Source organism: Esox lucius, chromosome 20 (assembly GCF_011004845.1).
Source record: "Esox lucius isolate fEsoLuc1 chromosome 20, fEsoLuc1.pri, whole genome shotgun sequence".
Lineage (NCBI taxonomy): Eukaryota > Metazoa > Chordata > Actinopteri > Esociformes > Esocidae > Esox > Esox lucius.
In genome coordinates, this window is record NC_047588.1 from 45,243,755 (window position 1) to 45,266,432 (window position 22,678).

The following is a 22,678-nucleotide window of genomic DNA, read 5'->3' on the forward strand; positions in this document are numbered from 1 at the left end:
CTATTGAAGCGACCTAATGTGCACACCACCGCGTATGCGACCGTGTATACGTCTATACGCGTATGCAACCGTGTATACGTGTATACGTGTATACGTGTATGCACCCATGTATACGCGTTCCTATACCCGTATATACACGACGCGTTCACTCGACTGTCATAGACGACCTACCCAGACGACTGAACACACGTGTATACGCGTGTAGTTATTATCCCGTAAAGTAGAGGGCGCAGAAACCCGGGGATCTCTCGTCTGTACGAACAGGAAGTTGTTAAACACCTCAGAAGAAATGAGGCATAGGTTCGTTTTTCTAAAGGTGAGTTAAGGTAGTCATTCATCTAGCGAAAACCACCAGGCATGTGGAGGTGCTTGGTTATGCAATATAGCTAGTTACCAGTGAGTTTTGTTGCCTCGGTTAGCTAGCGACATTGTAATTATTTTTTCACTCTCAAACATTTCATCAATGTGGCCGTAAACCATCGGACGTTGGCCGTTAGCTATAGCCTGTACGTCCTCCCTTCCCAAACCGTCCATTGCTCAATCAAGCATGTTGTTGCTTAATGTTGTGTAGCCCTATAACCGCAACATCTTTTTTAGGCAAAATTTTTGGTTGACCATTTTTTTGTATTATTGTCTTAGCTATGCTGTTTTCTCTGTATATGTTTTAACACAAGCAAGACTGGGTGGCTAGTTAAAACCACAGACAACGAATTCAAATCGCAGACATTAACGTTTTTTATTAGTATATTTACGATTTTGCATCTCTCTTACAGGTTTCCCATGAGGAATATATTTTATTTTTTAAGTTTTCTGTAAACAGGTCTTCTCTCTCTTACATTTTTCTTCACTGAAAACTGATAGGCCTACCTGTAATGTGTAGCCTATATACCTTATTTTTCAGTATTGTAGATATCATTTAAATGTACATTCTAAATATGGAAATAAATGCTTTAACGACTACTGCTTATTATTCAATAAATGTACTATATACATATTCTAATATTTCAGTTTTGCCTTGTCTTTAGAATTTACATTTTTTAGAATATTTAAGAATACTATATAGCTAAGTCAAATTCACTCAAAATAGTCTAAATTATTTGTGCTCTTTTTGTGCCGATAAAGGTTTGTTTTTGCGACTGCCTTTCTTATGGATAATGACAGAGCTATTTTGGAAAGAGAGTAAAGCCAGTGCGCTATCCAGTAGAAATGTCGGTTATGTACCAAAAACTGTCGAAGCACAAACAGAAGCAGCTGGGCAAAATGCTTCAATAACCAATTACACACTGTCGAAAAACATGGAGCAAAGAACAAGTTAACTCACTGACACATTTTCACTGACGGGTTTTTTATGAATCAGCGGTCTATTTCCTTGTTCAAAGATAAATAGGCTAGAATGAGTGCATATTATGCATGTAATAATATATGCATAATATGACCATACAGTAAAAAATATGTTTAATTTCAATAAGTGCTCCCTAAAGTCCAAGTTGACTCTCAAAAAGATCTATCCTTTCTATGGAGCACCCGCGGTCACACAGTTCACCGGTCCCAAAGCAGTTGTTTAATCTCTTGTTCCATGCTCGTTAATTGCAAACTAGCTAGCACTGGTTTTTCTACTCGCCTCTTATTGTTTTGTTAAGTTTAGCTATGTAGAAAGTAACGTGATCACAAACACACACATTCAAACACTCCAAACGTGCAATACTGATATGCTATGTACATTAAATATTCGTACTGCATGCACATGAAAACAATGAGCATGATAAAACGATGATCCCATCAATTTTTGCAATCAATTTAAAGGCAATAGAAGTTAATTTCGTTTCTCATTTTTATTTTAGAAAAAAAAACGGATTCAAAGTATGGCAGCTGCCCTACCTTGCCATACACAATTGACGTCTAGGCATGCACTGTACATTAATATTAAACATCTGTCATAGGGGCTACCAAGATTAATTTTTTGAAGAATAAAATATGTTTTTGAAAACACTGTAACGCCAATTGTATCATATTTACTACATGAGTTTCCGAGACCTCTACGTACAAGCAATCATTTGTGAAAAGGTTCCCTGGTGGAATGTGTTTAAAAATGTAAGCCATGTATTTACTGCTGTGATTGAAAATGTTTGCAAAATCTGTGTATAAGCCGCAGTTTATAAACGGCGGTATTTGGCAAATCTCTGTCCTACCATAAAAAACACACATATTACAAAATATATTTTAAAACATTAAATAATAAAATAAGATTTTCTTTACAAATAGCGATCGATTGTATTCATTGTCGCTAATTGGCTAGCCAGGTAATATTCATTATATAAATAAATGTTTTAAGGACTTCTGGTTATTATTGAATAAATGTACTATATACAAAAAACTTAGCATATAGAAATATATTTAAATAAATATTCTTACCAAGCTATGTTTTATGCCATTCCTAAACGAATGTCCAGTTTGTGTTTATGGCTATCTCAAATCGATTGAATAGACTAACAGTATGATAAGATACTCTGTCAAACATTACTCAGAATTGCTTAGGTATTGGTTTCAAAATCTAGCCTAACTTTGTGCTAGAATAATCACGGCTCCACAAATAGTAATTCCATAACCATTCGGTAACTATTAACACCCTCCCTATTCTTTTATTTTCCATTCAATTCTAACTGTTAAATATGCATTGACTCTGGTATGGACAAAAATGATTTGAACAATAAATGAAATAAAAATATATGCTAGCCTATATAACAAACTTTTGAAATATATTTCCTTCAAATAAAATCATGTTTTAGTTTAGCTTATATCACATCTCCTGCTCGACCAAATTCAGCAACATATTTTACTGTCAGAATTTGTCTAAATAGAACGGGAAACTACTTTTAGCCATCAAGTAGCTATTTGATCTAGAGTTCTTGTAGCAAGCGAATCGCTGAGCGATTTCTGACAAGACATCAGTCATCACATGCATATATTTCTCTGCCCTTGTCAACACAGGGTTGTTCCTTTGAAGTATATTAAAACAGAAAAAAACTGATTCGAATTCAATTATTTAAAACACAGATTTTCCTTAACTGTTGGCTACACTGAATAAAATACTGTATAAAAAACGCACTAAACTTGCAAAAAGCACCTTCCGGTGTATGGTTCAGCCTTCTTTAGAATAAAAATCCACGAGAGACCAGCGCCCTCTACACGATTAGTGAATAAGTACATACACGTATACACGTGCGTTCAGTCGTTTATGTCAGTCGACTGAAGCAGTCATCTGAGCGCGTATACTGACGCTACGTCTATAGGTGACTGAACAGTGCGACTGTGTTGGACGACTGAACGTGTTTACCACCGCGTATGCGACCGCGTGGTAAACACGTTCAGAAACGTCTATACGCGTATACAACGTATACAACCGTGTATACATGTATACGTCTATGTATACGTGTATATAGCGTCAGTATTCGCTCAGACGACCGCTTCTATGTGCGTGTAAGTGTGTGTGTGTGTGCACGTGTGCATACGTGTGTGTTTGTGCGTGTATGTGTGTGTGTATGCGTGTGTGTATGTGAGTGTTTGTGCGTGTAAGTGTGTGTGTATGTGTGCGTATGTACGTGTGTATTCGTATGTGCATGTGTTAGTGCGTGTATCTGTTTGTTTGTGCGTTTATGTGTGTTTGTATGTGTGTATGTGTTTGTGATAGTGTATTTGACTGTGTATACCTGTAACATTGACTCCGTCAGATCGCTGACACCACACCACTCTTTCATTGCCATTCCATCCGCTGGTCCTCCATTCGTAAGTGTGGCATGTCCCGCCTGCATAGACACAGCAAGACCATTACTGGACTGGTCAACCAGGCAAGACGGAGGGCTCCCTGGGTATTAGCACGCTAGACTATAGCCAGCATATTAAAACAACACACAGGAGCAGAACGAATGTACTAGTTATCCATTAAGTGGCCCTAATGCTATCTAATGCAATCTATACGATACTGTCCGGTACTGTTTGATACTGTACTGGTAGTGTCTGATACTGTACTGGTACTGTACTGGTACTGTCTGATACTGTACTGGTACTGTCTGATGTTGTCTGGTACTGTCTGATAATGTCTGGTAATGTCTGACACTGTATTGGTATTGTCCGATACTGTACTGGTATTGTCTGATACTGTACTGTTATTGTCTGATACTGTACTAGTACTGTCTAACACTATAAAATACTGTCTGGTACTGTCTGATACTGTACTGTTACTGTCTGATACTGTCTAATACTGTCTTATACTGTACTGGTACTGTCTGATACTGTACTGGTACCGTCTGATACTGTACTGGTATTGTCTGAAACTATCCAATACTGTCTGGTACTGTCCTATACTCTCTGGTACTGTCTGGTACTGTCCTGTACTGTATGATACTGTCCAATACGGTCTGGAACTATCTAATACAGTAATATACTATCTGATCCAGTCTGGTACTGTCTGGTACAGTCTGGCACTGTCCAATACAGTCTGGAAGTGTCTAACAGAGTCAGATACTGTCTGATCCAGGCTGGTACTGCCTGATACTGTACTGGTACTGTCTTACACTATATGATACTGTCTGGTACAGTCTGGCACTGTCCAATACAGTGTGATATGGTTTGGTACAGTCTGGTATGATCTGGTAAGGTCTGGTACAGTCTGGTGCACTCTGGTAAGGTATGGTATAGTCTGGTGCAGTCTGGTAAGGTCTGGTACGTTCTGCAACGGTCTGATACCGTCTGGTAAGTTCTAGTACAGTCTTGTAAGGTCTAGTAAGATCTGGTACAGTCTGGTAAGGTCTGGTACCATCTGGTATATTCTGTTACGGTCTGCAATGGTCTGCTACAGTCTGCAATGGTCTGATACAGTCTGGTATGGTCTGGTACAGTCTTGTACAGTTCTCTGGGTTCTAAACCTAACCCACCTTTACAGGGTCGTGTCTCAAACCCCTGCTGAGGGCAGTTCTCCTGGTTCTCCAGCACCTGAACCACCACAGCTCTGGAACGTGTCTGCCGGCCAATTGTCTCAAAGCTTCGCCTCTCCAGACAGGTCAGCTGACAGGAGCTCCATGACGACCACTCTGTCATGTGGCAATCTCCTAAAGATAAAGGATTCCCATTACATATCAACACTTCAATCTCCTGAAGACAAAGGATCCCCATTACACATCAACACTTCAATCTCCTGCAGACAAAGGATCCCCATTAGATATCAACACTTTCAATCTCGTGAAGACAAAGGACCCCCATTACACATCAACACTTCAATCCCCTGCAGACAAAGGATCCCCATTAGACATCAATACTTCAATCTCCTGAAGACAAAGGACCCCTATTACACATCAACACTTCAATCTCCTGAAGACAAAAGACCCCCATTACACATCAACACTAGTTACTAGTTACACAGTAAAGTTGACTATGACATTATTGCAAACTATTTGGACCTCATAACCTGTGTTTTGGACTTCAATTCAATAGATAGTTTTACATCAATTTACACACATTAACAAAACAATTCCCTATGCACCCCCCCCCCCCCCCCAAAACATCAGTGAGCCACCACCATGCTTCACAGTGAAGATGGTATTCTGTTCACTATAGGCCTTGTTGACCCCTCTCCAAACATAGTGCTTATGGTTGTGACCATATAGCTCTATTTTGGTATTGTTTCTCCAAATTACAGTGTGCCAGAGGCTGTGAGGCGTTTCAAGGTGTGGTCGAGCATATTGTACCCAGGCTTTTTTGTGGCATTGGTGCAGTAAAGGCTTCTTTCTGGCAACTCAACAATACAGCTCATTTGTGTTCAAGTATCATCGTATTGTGCTCCTTGACACAACCACAGTGTCTTTTTCAAGAGCAGCCTTTATTTCTCCTGAGGTTACCTGTGGGTTTTTCTTTGTATTCCGAAACAATTCTTCTAGGAGTTTTAGCTGAAATCTTTCTTGGTCCACCTGAAAGTGCCATTACCTTATTACGCAGAACTTGGGACAGTTATTTTCTGCTCCCCATGGCTCAGTATCTAGCCTGCTCAGTGCATCCACGTGAGAGCTAATAAACACATTGACTATTTATACACAGACACTAATTAAAATTTAAAAGCCACAGGTGTGGGAAATTCACCTTTAATTGCCATTTTCACCTGTGTTTGTCACCTTCTGTGTCTGTAACACGGCCAAACATTCAAGGGTATGTAAACTTTTGATCAGGGCCATTTGGGTGATTTCTGTTATCATTACGATTTAAAAAGGAGCCAAACAAGTATGTGATAATAAATGGCTTCATATGATCACTATCCTTAAATAAAAACACAGTTTTGTTGCATGATCAGTCATATTTTCTAAATCAATGCCAACATTTCACAATTTCTGCCAGTGTATGCAAACTTATGAGCACAACTGTATTTCTTCATCACATAAGCAGGTAAAAGGTCTGGAATTGATTCCAGGTGTGGCATTCACCTTTGAAAACGTACGACAAAGTATGAAAAATTAACATATTATTTATGATTGTGTTCATTTGTCCAATAACATTTGAGTCCATGAAGTAAGGGAACTGTGTATGAAAATGGTTGCAGTTCCTAAATGTTTCTTACAATATTTTCGTTGAAAGTCTGCACTTCAATTGCATATCAGTTGTTTCATTTCAAATCCACTGTGGTGGCTTATAGAGCCAAAATTATGAACATTGTGTCAGTGTCCAAATATTTCCGGACCTAACTGTACATAAGAGTGTAAACTAGCAGCAGTCAGTAGAATTATTGAATGTTAATGATACATGTGAGTTAGGGGTGTAACGATTCATTTTAACCACGATTCGATTCGTATCACGATTCGTGGTTGTCGATACGATTCAAGGCCGATAATGGTTCATTTAGAACGATACGATCCGAAACGATTCAGTGACTGGAAATCGATTCAGTATCTTTTCAGCCAAAAATTCAACCCGTTTGACTGAAATAAATACCTGGATACTGGACAGTGCAGGTGAAGTTTCCTAGATTCCTGTTGTTTCTTGTAAGGGAATCTGGTATCAATTAATTATGGATATAAACAAACAAGTAAACAACAATTAATGGCAAATGCATTCACATTTTATTTGAATAAAGTGCAACCAACACTTTAGGTTGAATTAACAGGAAGTTAAAATGTTCTGCTCTCATTTTCAATATTCAATAAAAGTACAGTAAGTGCAACCAACATTTCAACAGTAGGTGTACCTGCTACTTTTCAACATAAAAATACTACTATATTACTATCAAAAATAAAGTGCAACCAACATCTCTTCAGGTTGAATTAACAGTAGGTTTACCTGCTACTTTTGCTGTTGTTTTTCAACATAAAAATACTACTATATTAATATCAAAAATAAAGTGCAACCAACATTTCTTCAGGTTGAATTAACAGTAGGTTTACCTGCTACTTTTGCTGTTGTTTTTCAACATAGAAATAATACAAATACAGTATTAATATCAAAAAGGAAGTGCAACCAACACTTTCCACACACCGCAATGGAACGCAATGGTGGCTTGATAATTTCTCCCTCGTCGGCTTTTCCTCTGCCATCTGCCTCGCTATGTTTTGTTGTCTTTGCGCTGCTCCTTGCCCGGGGCGATGACGTCACGGATAGGCAGACTGAATCGAGTAACGTTTATCGCCTTTATCATTAAAAGTGCTAAGAAAAAACATTCCTATAAAGTCTGACGTGCTTAAATCCAATGGGTTATTTTCTAGTATCGATACAATCGATTGATTACATTTTAAAACGATGTTAGATCGATATATGTCGTCCGGAAGGCCAACTTGCTGAGCACAGATCTATGTAGTTGGATCATAGGAATATAAATCGATACATCGATGTAGTAGATGGATCGTTACACCCCTAATATGAGTGTAATAAGCTTATGAATGGTGGCATAGAACACTACAACTACGTTGTGAGAATTTAAGAAGAAAATTGGATACACAGCACAAATATAGCGAGAAGATAAAGCAATAAAAACTACAACACTCTACATAGCAGCAGTTTAAAAAGAGTACTGTAAACTAGTAGCAATATTGGTAGTAGTCTTGAGTAGTATAGATATGGCAAGTATGACAGTAATATACTTTTTTTTTTAACTAGCATACATTTTTGAAAGAGTATGATGGGGAGTATGAACAGTATGGTAGAAGTATTGAATATTATAGATACATATGAATGTAATATGTTTATGAATGGTACATGCAACTGAATATTCTAATGCCCATTAAAAGTACTTGAAAAGACATCAGAGCATCTGGAATGTTCATGTGTGATCAGTATGATCATGGATCAGTGTGGCTGGGTGAGGAGCCTTAAGGCCTGAGGGAAAAAAATAACTGTAAGTCTGGAAGTCACGATGCTCCGGTAGCATCTACTAAATGGCAGCAGTGTGAACAGACCAAAGCCTGGGTGGCTGTGATCTTTGATGATGTTCCATGCTTTCCTCAGGCATAGGGTATGGTAGATGCATTGCACGGGAGATGGCAGCCGATGATGTGCTAAGCAGACTTTACCACACTCGGGAAGGCCTTGCGGTCTACAGAGGAGCATCTGCCGTCCCTGGCAGTAATGCTGCCTGAGAGGTTGCTTTCTATGGTGCAACTAGAGAAATTGGTGAGAGTTTTTACAGACATGCCAAATTTCTTGAGTCCCCCCAGGAAGTATAGTAGTTTTTGGGCAGTTTTCACAGCTGAGTTTGCTTGTCTGGACCAAGTGAGGTCATCTTTGATGAAAACAGGGAAATTGGAATTTGGAGATTCTCTCCACTTCAGCTCCATCGAGGTGTATGGGGGCATGACCCCCCCTCTGCCGCTTCCTGAAGTCCGCAATCATCTCTTTAGTCTTGCATACCTTGAGAGAGGTTGTTGTTCTGGCACCATGTAGCCTGGATCTTTACCTCCTCTCTGTATTCGGTCTCATCATTGTTGGAGATGAGACCCAGGATGGTTGTGTTGTCTGCAGACTTAAAGATGATGTTGGAGCTGTGTGTGGTTTCCTGCAGTTATGGGTGAACAGTGAATACAGGAGAGGACTGAGTAAGCAGCCCTGAGGGGCTCCAGTGCTCAGGGTCAGTGTAGCGGAGGTGAGGTTGCCCATTCTCACCACCTGAGGTCTGATCAGGATCCATTTGTAAAGGGACGTGTTAAGGCCCAGGGTCCTGAGCTTGGGAACGAGCAATTGTGGGTTCGATTTCTGGCTCAATATGGCCAGAAACAAATTACATTCTTCTGAAACTTCTTCTGACACATCAGTCTATTCTTAGAGAAAGGCTATTCCATGCGAGACATTACCAAGAAACTGAAGATCTCGTACAATGCTGTGTACTACTCCCTGCACAAAACAGAACAAACTGTCTCTAAGCACAATAGAAAGAGGAGTGAGAGGCACTGGTGTACAACTCAGCAAGCAGACAAATACAGAGTGCCTAGAAACAGACACCTCACGGGTCCTCAGCTGGCAGTTTCATTAAATAGTACACCCAAAACACCAGTCACAATGTCAACTGTGCAAGGGCAACTCTGGAATGCAGGCATTCTAGGCAGTTACCAGAAAAAGCCCTATCTCAGACTGTTCTATAAAAAGCAAAGATTAAGATGGACAAATTAATAAAGACATTGGACTGAGGAAGATCGGAAAAAGTGTTATGGAGAGGCGAATCAAGGGTTTGAGTGTTTCGGATCAAAAGGAACAACATTTGTGAGACATAGACCAAATTAAAATATGCTGGACGGGTATTTGACACCATCTATCAAGCATGGTGAAGGCAATGTGATCTGGGTGTGCTTTGGTGGTGGTAAAGTGGAAGTTTTGTACAGGGTAAAAGGTAGCTTAAAGAAGGAAGACTATCACTCCCATTCTGCGTACTCTGTGGATGGCTCTTGATTGGAGACAATTTCCTCCTACAATAGGACAATGACCCAATGAAGAGCTCCAAACTATGCAAGAACTATTTAGGGAAGAAGCAGTCACAGAAGTGTTCACTCCATACATGCACTCTTGCAAAAGCATGCACACACAAATGTTACAGATATATTTTTTTCGAAATACAGTGCCTTGCGAAAGTATTCGGCCCCCTTGTACTTTTCGACCTTTTGCCACATTTCAGGCTTCAAACATAAAGATATAAAACTGTAATTTTTTGTGAAGAATCAACAACAAGTGGGACACAATCATGAAGTGGAACGAAATGTATTGGATATTTCAAACCTTTTTAACAAATAAAAAACTGAAAAATTGGGCGTGCATAATTATTCAGCCACCTTAAGTTAATACTTTGTAGCGCCACCTTTTGCTGCGATTACAGCTGTAAGGCGCTTGGGGTATGTCTCTATCAGTTTTGTACATCGAGAGACTGAAATCTTTGCCCATTCCTCCTTTCAAAACAGGTCGAGCTCAGTGAGGTTGGATGGAGAGCGTTTGTGAACAGCAGTTTTCAGTTCTTTCCACAGATTCTCGATTGGATTCAGGTCTGGACTTTGACTTGGCCATTCTAACACCTGGATATGTTTATTTGTGAACCATTCCATTGTAGATTTTGCTTTATGTTTTGGATCATTGTCTTGTTGCAAGACAAATCGCCGTCCCAGTCTCAGGTCTTTTGCAGACTCCATCAGGTTTTCTTCCAGAATGGTCCTATATTTGGCTCAATCCATCTTCCCATCAATTTTAACCATCTTCCCTGTCCCTGCTGAAGAAAAGCAGGCCCAAACTATGATGCTGCCACCACCATGTTTGACAGTGGGGATGGTGTGTTCAGGGTGATGAGCTGTGTTGCTTTTACGCCAAACATAACGTTTTGCATTGTTGCCAAAAAGTTCAATTTTTGTTTCATCTGACCAGAGCACCTTCTTCCACATGTTTGGTGTGTCTCCCAGGTGGCTTGTGGCAAACTTTAAACAACACTTTTTATGGATATCTTTAAGAAATGGCTTTCTTCTTACCACTCTTCCATAAAGGCCAGATTTGTGCAGTATACGACTGATTGTTGTCCTATGGACAGAGTCTCGCCCAATTTTGCACGCCCAATTTTTCAGTTTTTTATTTGTTAAAAAGGTTTGAAATATCCTATGCATTTCCTTCCACTTCATAATTGCGTCCCACTTGTTGTTGATTCTTCACAAAAAATTACAGTTTTATATCTTTATGTTTGAGGCCTGAAATGTAGCAAAAGGTCAAAAAGTTCAAGGGGGCCAAATACTTTCACAAGGCACTGTATAATGACCACTGTTTGTTTATTTGAAGGAAGTTGTGTGACATCCAGTTATTCTCACACATACAAGCACTCATTCCTGTTACTCAGTGCACACTCCTGTTACCCAATGCTCATTCCTGTTATTTAATTGTTTTTTATTAAAAAAGTACTTACTTATTTAGCAATTATGTTTGGTCCATCATTTAAACAATTGCATGATAAATCACATGATAGATTTTCATAAATATTCAGGTCTTCCTTAAAAATACATGTAACCTTTTATTTCTGTAAAATACCCCCTTATTTGAAGGAAAAACAAAAACTATTTGGCATGACTCTTAACTGATATGTAAAAACTGATATTGTTTTTCCGAATATATTATTTTATATTAGTATTTTGTATGTTTCGGAGTTAGAGTTACACACATCAACTACTTAGTATCACTGCACATTGATTACCTTGAAGTTGCGGACACCGACAACATTCTGCTCCTGCACTCTGACTACTTAATAACAATGCAGACTGACTACCTCGTACCCCTGCACTCTGACTACTTAATATCAATGCACACCGACTACCTCGTACCCCTGCACTCTGACTACTTAATATCAATGCACACCGACTACCTCGTACCCCTGCACTCTGACTACTTAATATCAATGCACACCGACTACCTCGTACTCCTGCACTCTGACTACTTAATATCAATGCACACTGACTACCTCGTACCCCTGCACTCTGACTACTTAATATCAATGCACACCGACTACCTCGTACCCCTGCACTCTGACTACTTAATATCAATGCACACCGACTACCTCGTACTCCTGCACTCTGACTACTTAATATCAATGCACACCGACTACCTCGTACCCCTGCACTCTGACTACTTAATATCAATGCACACCGACTACCTCGTACCCCTGCACTCTGACTACTTAGTTTCAATGCACACCGACAAACCCTACCTGTACAGGAGAAACCACAGAGGAACCCAAACCCTTCCTGGGCAGGATAAACCACAGAGGAACCCAAACCCTACCTGGACAGGAAAAAAACACAGAGGAACCCAAACCCTATCTGGACAGGAAGAACCCAAAATGTACCTGGACAGGATAAACCACAGAGGAACCCAAACCCTATCTGGACAGGAAGAACCCAAAATGTACCTGGACAGGATAAACCACAGAGGAACCCAAACCCTACCTGGACAGGATAAACCACAGAGGAACCCAAACCCTATTTGGATAGGAGAAACCACAGAGGAAACCAAACACTACCTGGATAGGAGAAACCACAGAGGAACACAAACTGTACCTGGATAGGAGAAACCACAGAGGAACCCAAACTGTACCTGGACTGGATAAACCACAGAGGAACCCAAACTGTACCTGGACAGGGTACTGAACATGGCAGCACCAGCTCCTGCTCACTCATCTTCCTCAGCTTATCTCCACAATGCCGGTCCTCCACAGGTCCAGGAAAATAGGAAGGTTGGGCTGAATAGGTATGAGTGGGATTAGCTGCCAAGGACGGCCGTGGTCTGGTTAAGGAGGACTCTTGTTGGGGCCAGTCCCCCCAGTGGACAATACAGGTCAGGTTTCTCTGTCGGACCCCTTCACCACAGTCTGCTCCCTGCACAAAACAGAATATTCATCATTAGAAACTGCAGTAGGATTACTCACAAAACAACACCTCAGAGATACCATAGTCAGGCAGAGAGATTAACTATAATTAACTATCATTTTGATGCTTTTTTCTATATTTCAAATACAGACAGTAGACAAATTAAAGGAAAAACCTGACTAAATGAGTGGAGGAACATAACGAATGCAGATGCTTCCATACAGATGTACTGATACAATTAAGCAACTAACATTCTATCATGGTCTGTGTCTTCTATGAAAATGCTGAATTAGGCTCAGCTGACCTCGATTTCAGATCAAGATGTCAAGAGGAAACAATCTAAGTGACTTTGAGGGTTCAGATGGCAGGAGCTTCAGTTCAATTGACCAGTGTTTCAGCAGGAACAGTGACTAAAGATCAATCGAAGATTCGATGAACGAGGTGCATGTGCATTACTGCAATACATACGGAAACAAAAAAGCGACTCTTTCCCAGGAGATGGAAAAAGTCAAATATAAGGGACAATTGAAACTGAAAAACCATAATATGATTTTATGCTATTATTATTATTATTTTATATGAAGTTGGCAATAATGTGTTCATATTCAAGTCTATAGGGATTTCATATAGTACGCTGTGACCTAGGTAAATGAGTAATTAACAGACCATAGGGTTCTCTGTTTATTTGTTGAAGAGATCTTAGCTTGACCAGAGAATGACCTGGCATCTGTTCTGTGTTCAATGTGTTAGCAATCTGAGTAGGGGGCGTGGTGTTGTGGAAATTCTTGAACTGATGTATACTTGGTCCTATACTTGTAAAATGGGTTACGAATTAAAGGTACTGAATCCTCATGTTTGGATGAAAAAAGGAATTTAGGAGAGAGGGATCTGGTATTTTCCTAGGGGGCATCATTGACTGGAATCAGCAGATTATAGGGTTACTCATAAATCTATATAACCCATCAGTGTCTATCTGTTGTTTGTCCAGACTCTGTGAGTCCTCCTCAAGAGTTGAGAAGGTTAACCATGTGGGGGAGGACAGCCTGTCCCTTTGTGTGAAGCCCAGGATATGTGATGGAACAAGGGGAATGTGTTTTATTAACATAAGACAGATGGGCAGCATCTTGCCACACCCCTTTTTCAACTGTAAGTACTGATGACTGTTCATGTATTAAGTTAGAGACTCCTCGGATGATTATGTTTGTAAGCATTTGACACGTCTCTCTATTTGCAAAGAAACTATTAAATTGTGCAAGAGGATTTTGTCTCTGTACTTCCTCCTTTAAGAGTTCTGATCGATGAAATTACCATCACAGTGGCCAGTGAAGAAGGTACAAAGACGCCTGTGGTACCAAGATTCTTTGATTACTCGGAATGCGGTCATACTAGGTGATCTGTCGTATCTAGATTCTTTGATTACTCTGAGTGCGGTCATACTAGGTCATCTGTCGTATCTAGATTCTTTGTTTACTCGGAGTGCGGTCATACTAGGTGATCTGTCGTATCTAGATTCTTTGATTACTCGGAATGCGGTCATACTAGGTGATCTGTCATATCTAGATTCTTTGATTACTCGGAGTGCGGTCATAATAGGTGATCTGTCGTATCTAGATTCTTTGATTACTCGGAATGCAGTCATACTAGGTGATCTGTCGTATCTAGATTCTTTATTTACTCGGAGTGCGGTCATAATAGGTGAACTGTCGTATCTAGATTCTTTGATTACTCGGAATGCGGTCATACTAGGTGATCTGTCGTATCTAGATTCTTTGATTACTCAGAGTGCGGTCATATTAGGTGACTGTATTTAGATCATCCCATGCACATGTAAACATTTTAAAAACCTTTTTAGAACTTTGGACTAATAGACCAATATAATTTTTGTTACACAATACTGGACAAGATTAGACAGTCAGCAGTAAATCTGTCGAGATTTACACCGACATTAAGATGCAACGTATAAATCCCTCATTATAAAGACACATGCATATTTTGAGAATTCAGTGGCTATTCTGAGTGATCATCTCTATCCTATCTTTATCCTTTATCCTGTTTATATCCTGATGGGAGTGGTCTCTTCCAGGATTCCACAGGGCATGAGGTCACTGAATGGTTTGATGGGTATGAAAATTATGTCTGAATCATATGTTATGGCCTTCACAGTCACCAGATATCAACTCAATTAAACACCCATGGGAGATTTTGGACCAAGGTGTTAGACAGCGCTCTCCACCCCATCATCAAAACACTGAATGAGGGTGTTCCTTCAGTGAATGAATGGTGTTCCATCCAGTTCCCCCAGTACAATTCCACAGACTCACAGAATCTATGCCAAGACTAATTGAAGCATTTTGGGGCGGCTCTTGGTAGCCCAACATTATACTATAGATTTTTTCTTTAATGTGTCACCTGCCCATATAAGGGCTTCTGTAATCCGTCTGTTGCAGGCAAAAAACATTATTGGCTGCCGGCCAAATTGTCTGGAAGAAAAAAATCACATTTTGAAGTTACCAAAACTTCCAAACTGCTTCTAAAGTCCTTATAAGTGACTTCAGTGAAGTGTAACTTGGCAAAACTGGCTGAGATTGTCTTAATAACCCTAATTTGTGCCCACAGAGAGAGGATTATCTCTCCAAACCTGACTAAAAATGACCTAAAGACTGTCTCTTCGGGAGGAAAATGTAACCAGCCCAAAGAGCCCAAACAACCCTACGCAATTTAAACAAAGTACGTGCCATGAAAACCAAGCACAAATTGCCTCCCACGCATTTTATAATAACAGCTGCATTAAATATCTGCTCGCAAGACGTTGGAGGCGAACCAGAAAACATAACCCTAACCCTAGTGTCCTAGACGCCCCTGGTCTGGTGACGCCCCTGATTTGGTGACGCCCCTTGTTTTCAAACATATGGGGTTCAGGTCCAGGAAGCCCGGGTCTGGTGACGCCCTGGGTCTGGTGACGCCCCTGGTCTGGTGACGCCCCTGGTCTGGTGACGCCCCTGGTTTGGTGACGCCCCTGGTCTGGTGACGCCCCTGGTGTTGAGCCAATATTAGCATTGATTTTTAATTGCAAAATGACAAGATCACCAGATCCGGACTAAATTAATTCCATTGGCCTACCAAAATACCTCTTGTGTCTGTTTAGTTATTTATCAGGTTGTTTTAAAATGTTTAAAGAGCCTGTATTTATTACTATACAGTTGGGTCCGGAAATATATGGACACAGACACAAGTTTTGTTATTTTGGCTGTTTACCAAAATAAATTCAAGTTACAGTTAAATAATGAATATGGGCTTAAAGTGCAGTCTCTCACCTTTAATTTGATGTCATTCCCATCCAAATTGGAGGAAGGCTTTAGGAATTATAGCTTTAATATGTAGTCCCCTCTTTTTCAAGGGAAAAAAGTAATTGGACAATTGACTCAAAAGCTGTTTGTACAGGTGTGGCCTATTCCTTCGTTATTTCTTCATCAATTAAACAGGTAAAAGGTTTGGAGTTAATTCCAGGTGTGGCATTCACATATGAAAGCTGTTGCTATGAACCCAAAACATGCGGTCAAAGAAGCTCTCAATGCAAGTGAAACAAACCATTCTTAGGCTGCAAAAAAAACTGGGTCACTAGTGTTTATTGATGATGTGACAGAAGACAGTGTATAAGGATATATTGTCTGCTAGATTCAGCCAAATTCAGTCAAGTTGATTGGACAGCGCTTCTCTTTACAGATGGACAATGACCCAAAACATACTGCGAAAGCAACCCAGGAGTTTTTAAGCCAAAGAAGTGGCATATTCTGCAATGGTTGAGTCAATCTCCTAATCTCAACCCGATCAAGCATGCATTTAACTCGCTGAAGACAAAACTTAAGGCAGAAAGACCCACAAACAAACAATTGAAGACAGCTGCAAAGCCCTGGCAAAGCATCACAAAAGAGGAAATCTAACGTTTGGTGTCCATGCATTCCAGACTTTAAGCAGTCATTACCTGCAAAAGATTCTTGACAAAGTTAAAAGTGAAAATTGTATTTATGATTGTGTTTATTTGTACAATAACATTTCAGCCCCTGAAATAAAGGGACTGCGTTTGAAAATGGTTGCAATTCATAAATGTTTTATACAATATTTGTGTTCAACCCCTTGAATTAATGCTGAATGTCTACACTTCAACTGCAGCTCGGTTGTTTCATTTCAAATCCACTGTGGTGGTGTACAGAGCAAAACTTGTGAAAATTGTGGACCAAACCATAGGTGTATTTCTCTATTGAAACATTATTTACCAGCGAAGACACAATGAGAAATGCTTTTCTCCAATAAAACATGTTATGTTATGAATATTGTTTTCTAATTTATAGTACTATATTAACATATTGGCTAACATTTGAAAATAATTACATATAATAGCATTTCTATTAGTTCAAAGTGAATGTGTCTGATACATTTCTCTGATGTCCAGGAAAATAAAATGCTGCTAGTCACATTTCTGAATTGAACACTTCTTAATTGAAGCCCTGGTCTGTGTGTATATATACAAGTTATTATATACATGTTATCTTCATATAGAATGATCTCATGAAGTGCATTTCATATAAAGACGTTTAAATGAAAGTAAACTTGAATGTGACTTTCACAATTAAGTTGGAAGCAGAAAGGAAGAGGCAGGCCGTCAGAGTAAGAGGGTGAGATCAGAGACTCCAGGGAAAAAGAGGACCTCCAGTCATTCAATTAAAAGCAGATTCAGGTGAGACCAAGAATAAAGACAGATGAAACCAAGAATAAAGACAGGAGAACAGATGAGATTCACAAGAACGTCTTTGCTGTACTTCAGTGTTGGCAGAATGGATCCAAAATACTGATTCATTACCAGTCTCCTCACGTTCCAACGACTCCTTCAGACAGACAGAATCTACATATAGATCCCTGCTCTCTGTTTCTCCTTTCCCTAGCCCATCAGTCAGTGAGTATACAAAGGGTAACTTTTAAGTTATCTGGGTATCCTAAAATGTGATCTGGGATTTGGGCAATAATCAAAACAATTTGAGCTGTTAAACAATTCAAATAATTTATAGCGATTATAATCTTTTGTAGACAACTGTGATTAATCGCAATTTTAGAATGTGTTAAATTTTTGCCCTTGATACACACTGTTGTGTTTAAAAAGCAGTGCATTATGGTAAAGACACACTGTTGTGTTTAAAAAGCAGTGCATTATGTTAAAGACACACTGTTGTGTTTCAAAAGCAGTGCATTATGTTAAAGACACAATGTTGTGTTTAAAAAACAGTGTATTATGATAGACACACTGTTTTGTTTCAAAAGCAGTGCATTATGGTAAATACAGACCTTTTTGTTTAAAAAGCAGTGCATTATGTTAAAGACACACTGTTGTGTTTCAAAAGCAGTGCATTATGTTAAAGACACAATGTTGTGTTTAAAAAACAGTGTATTATGATAGACACACTGTTTTGTTTCAAAAGCAGTGCATTATGGTAAATACAGACCTTTTTGTTTAAAAAGCAGTGCATTATGGTAAAGACACACTGTTTTGTTTAAAAAGAAGTGCATTATGATAAAGACAGACTGTTTTTTTTTGCAAACTATGGACAGTGCTTGACTTGGAATTAAATAGAGTTGTGCTCATAAACTTGCATACCATGGCAGAAATTGTGAAATATTGGCATTGATTTAGAAAATATGTCTTTTATTTAAGGATAGTGATAATTTGAAGCCATTTATTACCAGGCCGCGTAAGCGGAGCCGGCCTAGAATAGCGAATGTCTCTTACTGACTGACTGACTGAGTGCCTGACTGACTGACTACCCCTTGTTAAATAGCGTAGTGTTCGACTCCCATCACAGTCAAAACACTGAGGATTTGTTCAGGACAGACAAACACTTCGCTAGCTACACGATTCTCTCATCTATTCACTTGACGAAAAACTCAGTTATTGTCACCTATATGGATACTGTATCAATGATATTCACCAATGGCAAATTAGCTGTTGATTGTCGAATTATGCATTAGGATTTTTTTCAGGATAAACAACCACTTCGGTGGCTACACTGTAACGAGGACGCGCGTGGAGGACGCGCGCCACCCCTCCCGACGTGGTGTTCGGCGCACGTCATCGCCGGCCTTCTAGCCACGCCGCTCCTCCTCCCACGGCACTGTCCTGTCTTGTTATTGCACACACCTGGTGTCCATTCCCTCATTAGATCGCATATATAAGTTCCTGTGTTTCTGGCTGTCTTTGTGTGGTATTGTTCTATGTTTGGTGTTTGTAAATGCAAAGCTGTTGCACGCTTTTGCGCTCTTGTTGTGTTACGCGTGCCATATTTTGCTATTAAGAAAGAAAGAAGAGTAAACTACCTCCCTGCGTTTGGCTCCCTTATTCACGCACCTCGACACACCTGTGACAGAATACCACACCTCCAGAATGGAGCCAGCGGGGAGCAACCTTATCCACCAGCATGGGAGCATGATCGCGTCCCTGGGGGAGGCCGTGACAGAGATGGTCCAAGCTATGCGGCGGTTGGAGGCGAGGCTGCCATCTGAGCAGCAACCCCCGACACACAACCCGGCTGGAGTGCCCCTGCCATCGTCTCCACCGTCGTAGAGGAGGACCATTCAACTGAGCCTTCCTCAGGGATTCAGCGGAGACGCTGCCCAGTGCTCTGGGTTTTTGCTCCAGTTGGAGCTATATTTCGCCTCCTTCAGCCCTCACCCGGGGGATTGGGAGAAGGTCTTGGCTCTTGTCTCCTGCCTGAGGGGCAAGGCGTTGGACTGGGCCAACTCCGTTTGGTCCGCTAACGGGCCGGAGTTGGCCCATTACGGGGCGTTCGTCGGCCTCTTCCGGGCCGTGTTCGATCACCCGCCCGACGGCAGGGAGGTCGGCGAGCGTCTCGTGCACCTGAGGCAGGGGACAAGGAGCGTACAGGCCTTCGCCCTGGAGTTCAGGACCCTGGCGGCGGGGTCGGGCTGGAACGACAGGGCACTTATTGACCATTTCCAGTGCCACTTACAGCCTGACGTCCGTAGGGAGCTGGCATGCCGGGACGCCATGTTGACATTCGACCAGCTTGTCGACATGGCGATCCGGCTGGAAAATCTGCTAGCCACCCGCGGACGCACCGGGAATGATCAGCCCCCTCCGGTACACCCCGTCGCCAGACCTGAACCCATGGAAGTAGGAGGCGCCGCACGAAGGGAGACGGTGCGGTCTAGGGAGTGTTCCTTTTGTGGGAGGAAGGGACACTCTGCCTCCCACTGTTTCCAGCGAGAAAGGGTCGAGCGGAGGAAGCCTGACACCCCTACACTGAGTCAGGTGAGTAGACCACACACACTGTCAGGGCTCTCTGCGAAGCACATGACACTTTTGGTGGCCTTCCCTGATTTTCCTACTAACTCTCAGTGTAAGGCACTCGTAGACTCTGGTGCCATTGTCTCAACCTAGGTCCATTACGGGCTTAGACAGCAAACCACTAGGCACTGGTCTCGTTGAGCACGTCACGGTGCCCATCACGATGACCGTACAGCACGCCCATACTGAACAAATTTAATTCCATGTTATCCACTCACCTGCTTTCCCTGTGGTGCTGGGTCTTCCCTGGTTGTCGGGACACAACCCGACTATTTCCTGGTCGCAGAGAGTATTGACGGGGTGGTCTCAGGGGTGTCAGGAGAGGTGTCTAGGTGTTTCCGTAGGTGCGACCTCGGTGGAAAGTCCAGACAGTGTCTCCGCAGTGCGCATACCCCCGGAATATGCCGATTTAGCGCTGGTTTTTTCTAAGGCCATGGCAAGTCGTTTGCCACCACATCGGCCCGGGGATTGTGCTATAAATCTCAAGGGGGACGCTGTGCCGCCTGATTGTCATGTGTCTCCCCTGTCGCAGGCTGAAACGGCAGCGATGGAGATCTACGTGGCCGAATCCCTGCGGCAGGGGCAGATCCGCCGTTCCACCTCGCCCGCCTCCTTGAGTTTCTTTTTCGTGAAGAAGAAGGATGGGGGTTTGCGTCCATGCATTAACTACAGGGCGCTGAATAAACTGATGGTCCGTTATTCATATCCCATCCCCCTTATTTCCCAGTACATTGAGTCAATGCATGGGGCACGCTTCTTCACGAAACTGGACCTCAGGAGCGCGTACAACTTGGTGAGAATCCGAGAGGGAGACGAGTGGTTGACGGCCTTCAGCACCACCACGGGGCACTACGAATACCTGGTGATGCCGTATGGGTTGATGAATGCCCCGGCAGTGTTTCAGTCCTTTGTGAACGATGTGTTTAGGGACATGCTGGGGGGCGGAGTTGTGGTTTACATCGACGACATCCTTGTGTATTCCGCTACGCGTGCTGAGCATGTGTCTCTCGTTCGCAGGGTGCTGAGGCGGCTGTTGGAGCATGGCCTGTACGCTAAAGCAGAGAAGTGCGCATTCTTCCAGCGATGCCGTCTCCTTCCTCGGGTTTCGAATTTACGCCGATGGGGTGGAAATGGAAGTTGATCGTGTGTCAGCCGTGCGTAATTGGCCCGTTCCTACCACGGTTAAGGCGGTACAGCGGTTCATTGGGTTTGCCAATTTCTACCGTAGGTTTATACGGGGCTTCGGCAAGGTAGCAGCTCCTATCACTTCCTTATTGAAGGGTGGGCCGAGCCAGATCACCTGGACGGCCGAGGCATTTCGCACCCTTAAGAGAATGTTCACCTCTGCCCCGGTTTTGGTTCACCCTGACCCGTCACTGCTGTTCATAGTGGAGGTGGATGCCTCGGAGGTTCGGGATAGGTGCTGTATTATCCCAACTGTCGGGTACCACTCCTAAGCATCGCCCCTGCGCTTTTTACTCGCGAAAGCTCAGTGAGGCAGAGCGCAACTATGGCGTCGGTGATAGGGAGCTGTTGGCTGTGTTTAGTGCCTTGACTGTTTGGAGAGATTGGCTCAAAGGAGCGAAACACCCGTTTGTAGTCTGGACTGACCACCGAAACCTGGAGTATATCCGGGCGGCGAGGAGACTGAACCCTCGTCAGGCCAAGTGGGCGTTGTTTTTTGCCTGGTTTGATTTCACGCTGTCATACGTGCCGGGTACGAAAAACACCAAGGCAGACGCACTGTCTCGGTTGTGCGACGCGGGTGTGAGGCGGGTAGATGAGACACTGAATCTGCCCGCCTCGTGCATTGTGGCGTTAGGGTTAGGACCTGGGGAGGTTCCTGTGGTCCTATTGCCAGGACCGGCCGGGGGAGTGGTCGGAGTTCCTGCCCTGGGCAGAGTATGCCCAGAATTCGCTCTGCCACTCCTCCACTTCCTTGACCCCTTTCCAGTGCGTCCTGGGGTACCAGTCGGTCTTGGCACCCTGGCAGAGCCAGCCCGAGACCGGGGCTCCGGCGGTGTACAACTGGTTCCGGCGCGCCGAGGACACCTGGTCCGTAGCTCATCGGCAGCGCCAGAAGTCCGCTGCCAACCGCCGGCGCAGCGACGCCCCGGTCTACACAGTGGGCGACCGGGTCTGGCTCTCGACCCGGAACCTCCCTCTCCGCCTGCCCTGCCGGAAGCTGGGCCCACGGTTTGTGGGGCCGTTCAAAGTCCTGAGGAGAGTGAACGAGGTAACCTATAAGTTACAACTTCCCCCTGATTACAGGATTAATGCCTCGTTCCATGTGTCTCTCCTCAGGCCGGTGGTGGCTGGTCCCCTCCAGCAACCTGAGGTGCGGGAGGTCCCTCCGCCCCCTCTGGACATTGAGGGGGGCCCGGCGTATTCGGTCCGTTCTGTCCTCGACTCGAGGCGACAGGGGGCGCCTCGAGTCGGTATGTAGATTTACATGTAGATTTATGTAGATTTACAT

The 22,678-nt window shown here is 42.5% G+C and overlaps 1 protein-coding gene across 4 annotated transcripts in view; it reads right to left on the minus strand.

Annotated features, from left to right (window-relative positions):
• The window catches only part of thsd7ba (thrombospondin, type I, domain containing 7Ba), a 292,455-nt gene that overhangs the window by 11,959 nt on the left and 257,818 nt on the right, over nt 1–22,678 (minus strand). For all 4 annotated transcript variants that reach the window (XM_034289054.1, XM_029115860.2, XM_029115859.2 and 1 more), the window contains 3 exons: nt 12,614–12,857; nt 4,932–5,105; nt 3,708–3,803 (listed from right to left, as the gene is read on the minus strand). In XM_034289054.1, the coding sequence (XP_034144945.1) occupies nt 3,708–3,803; nt 4,932–5,105; nt 12,614–12,857 (514 nt within the window). The remainder of the gene's footprint in view (nt 1–3,707; nt 3,804–4,931; nt 5,106–12,613; nt 12,858–22,678) is intronic.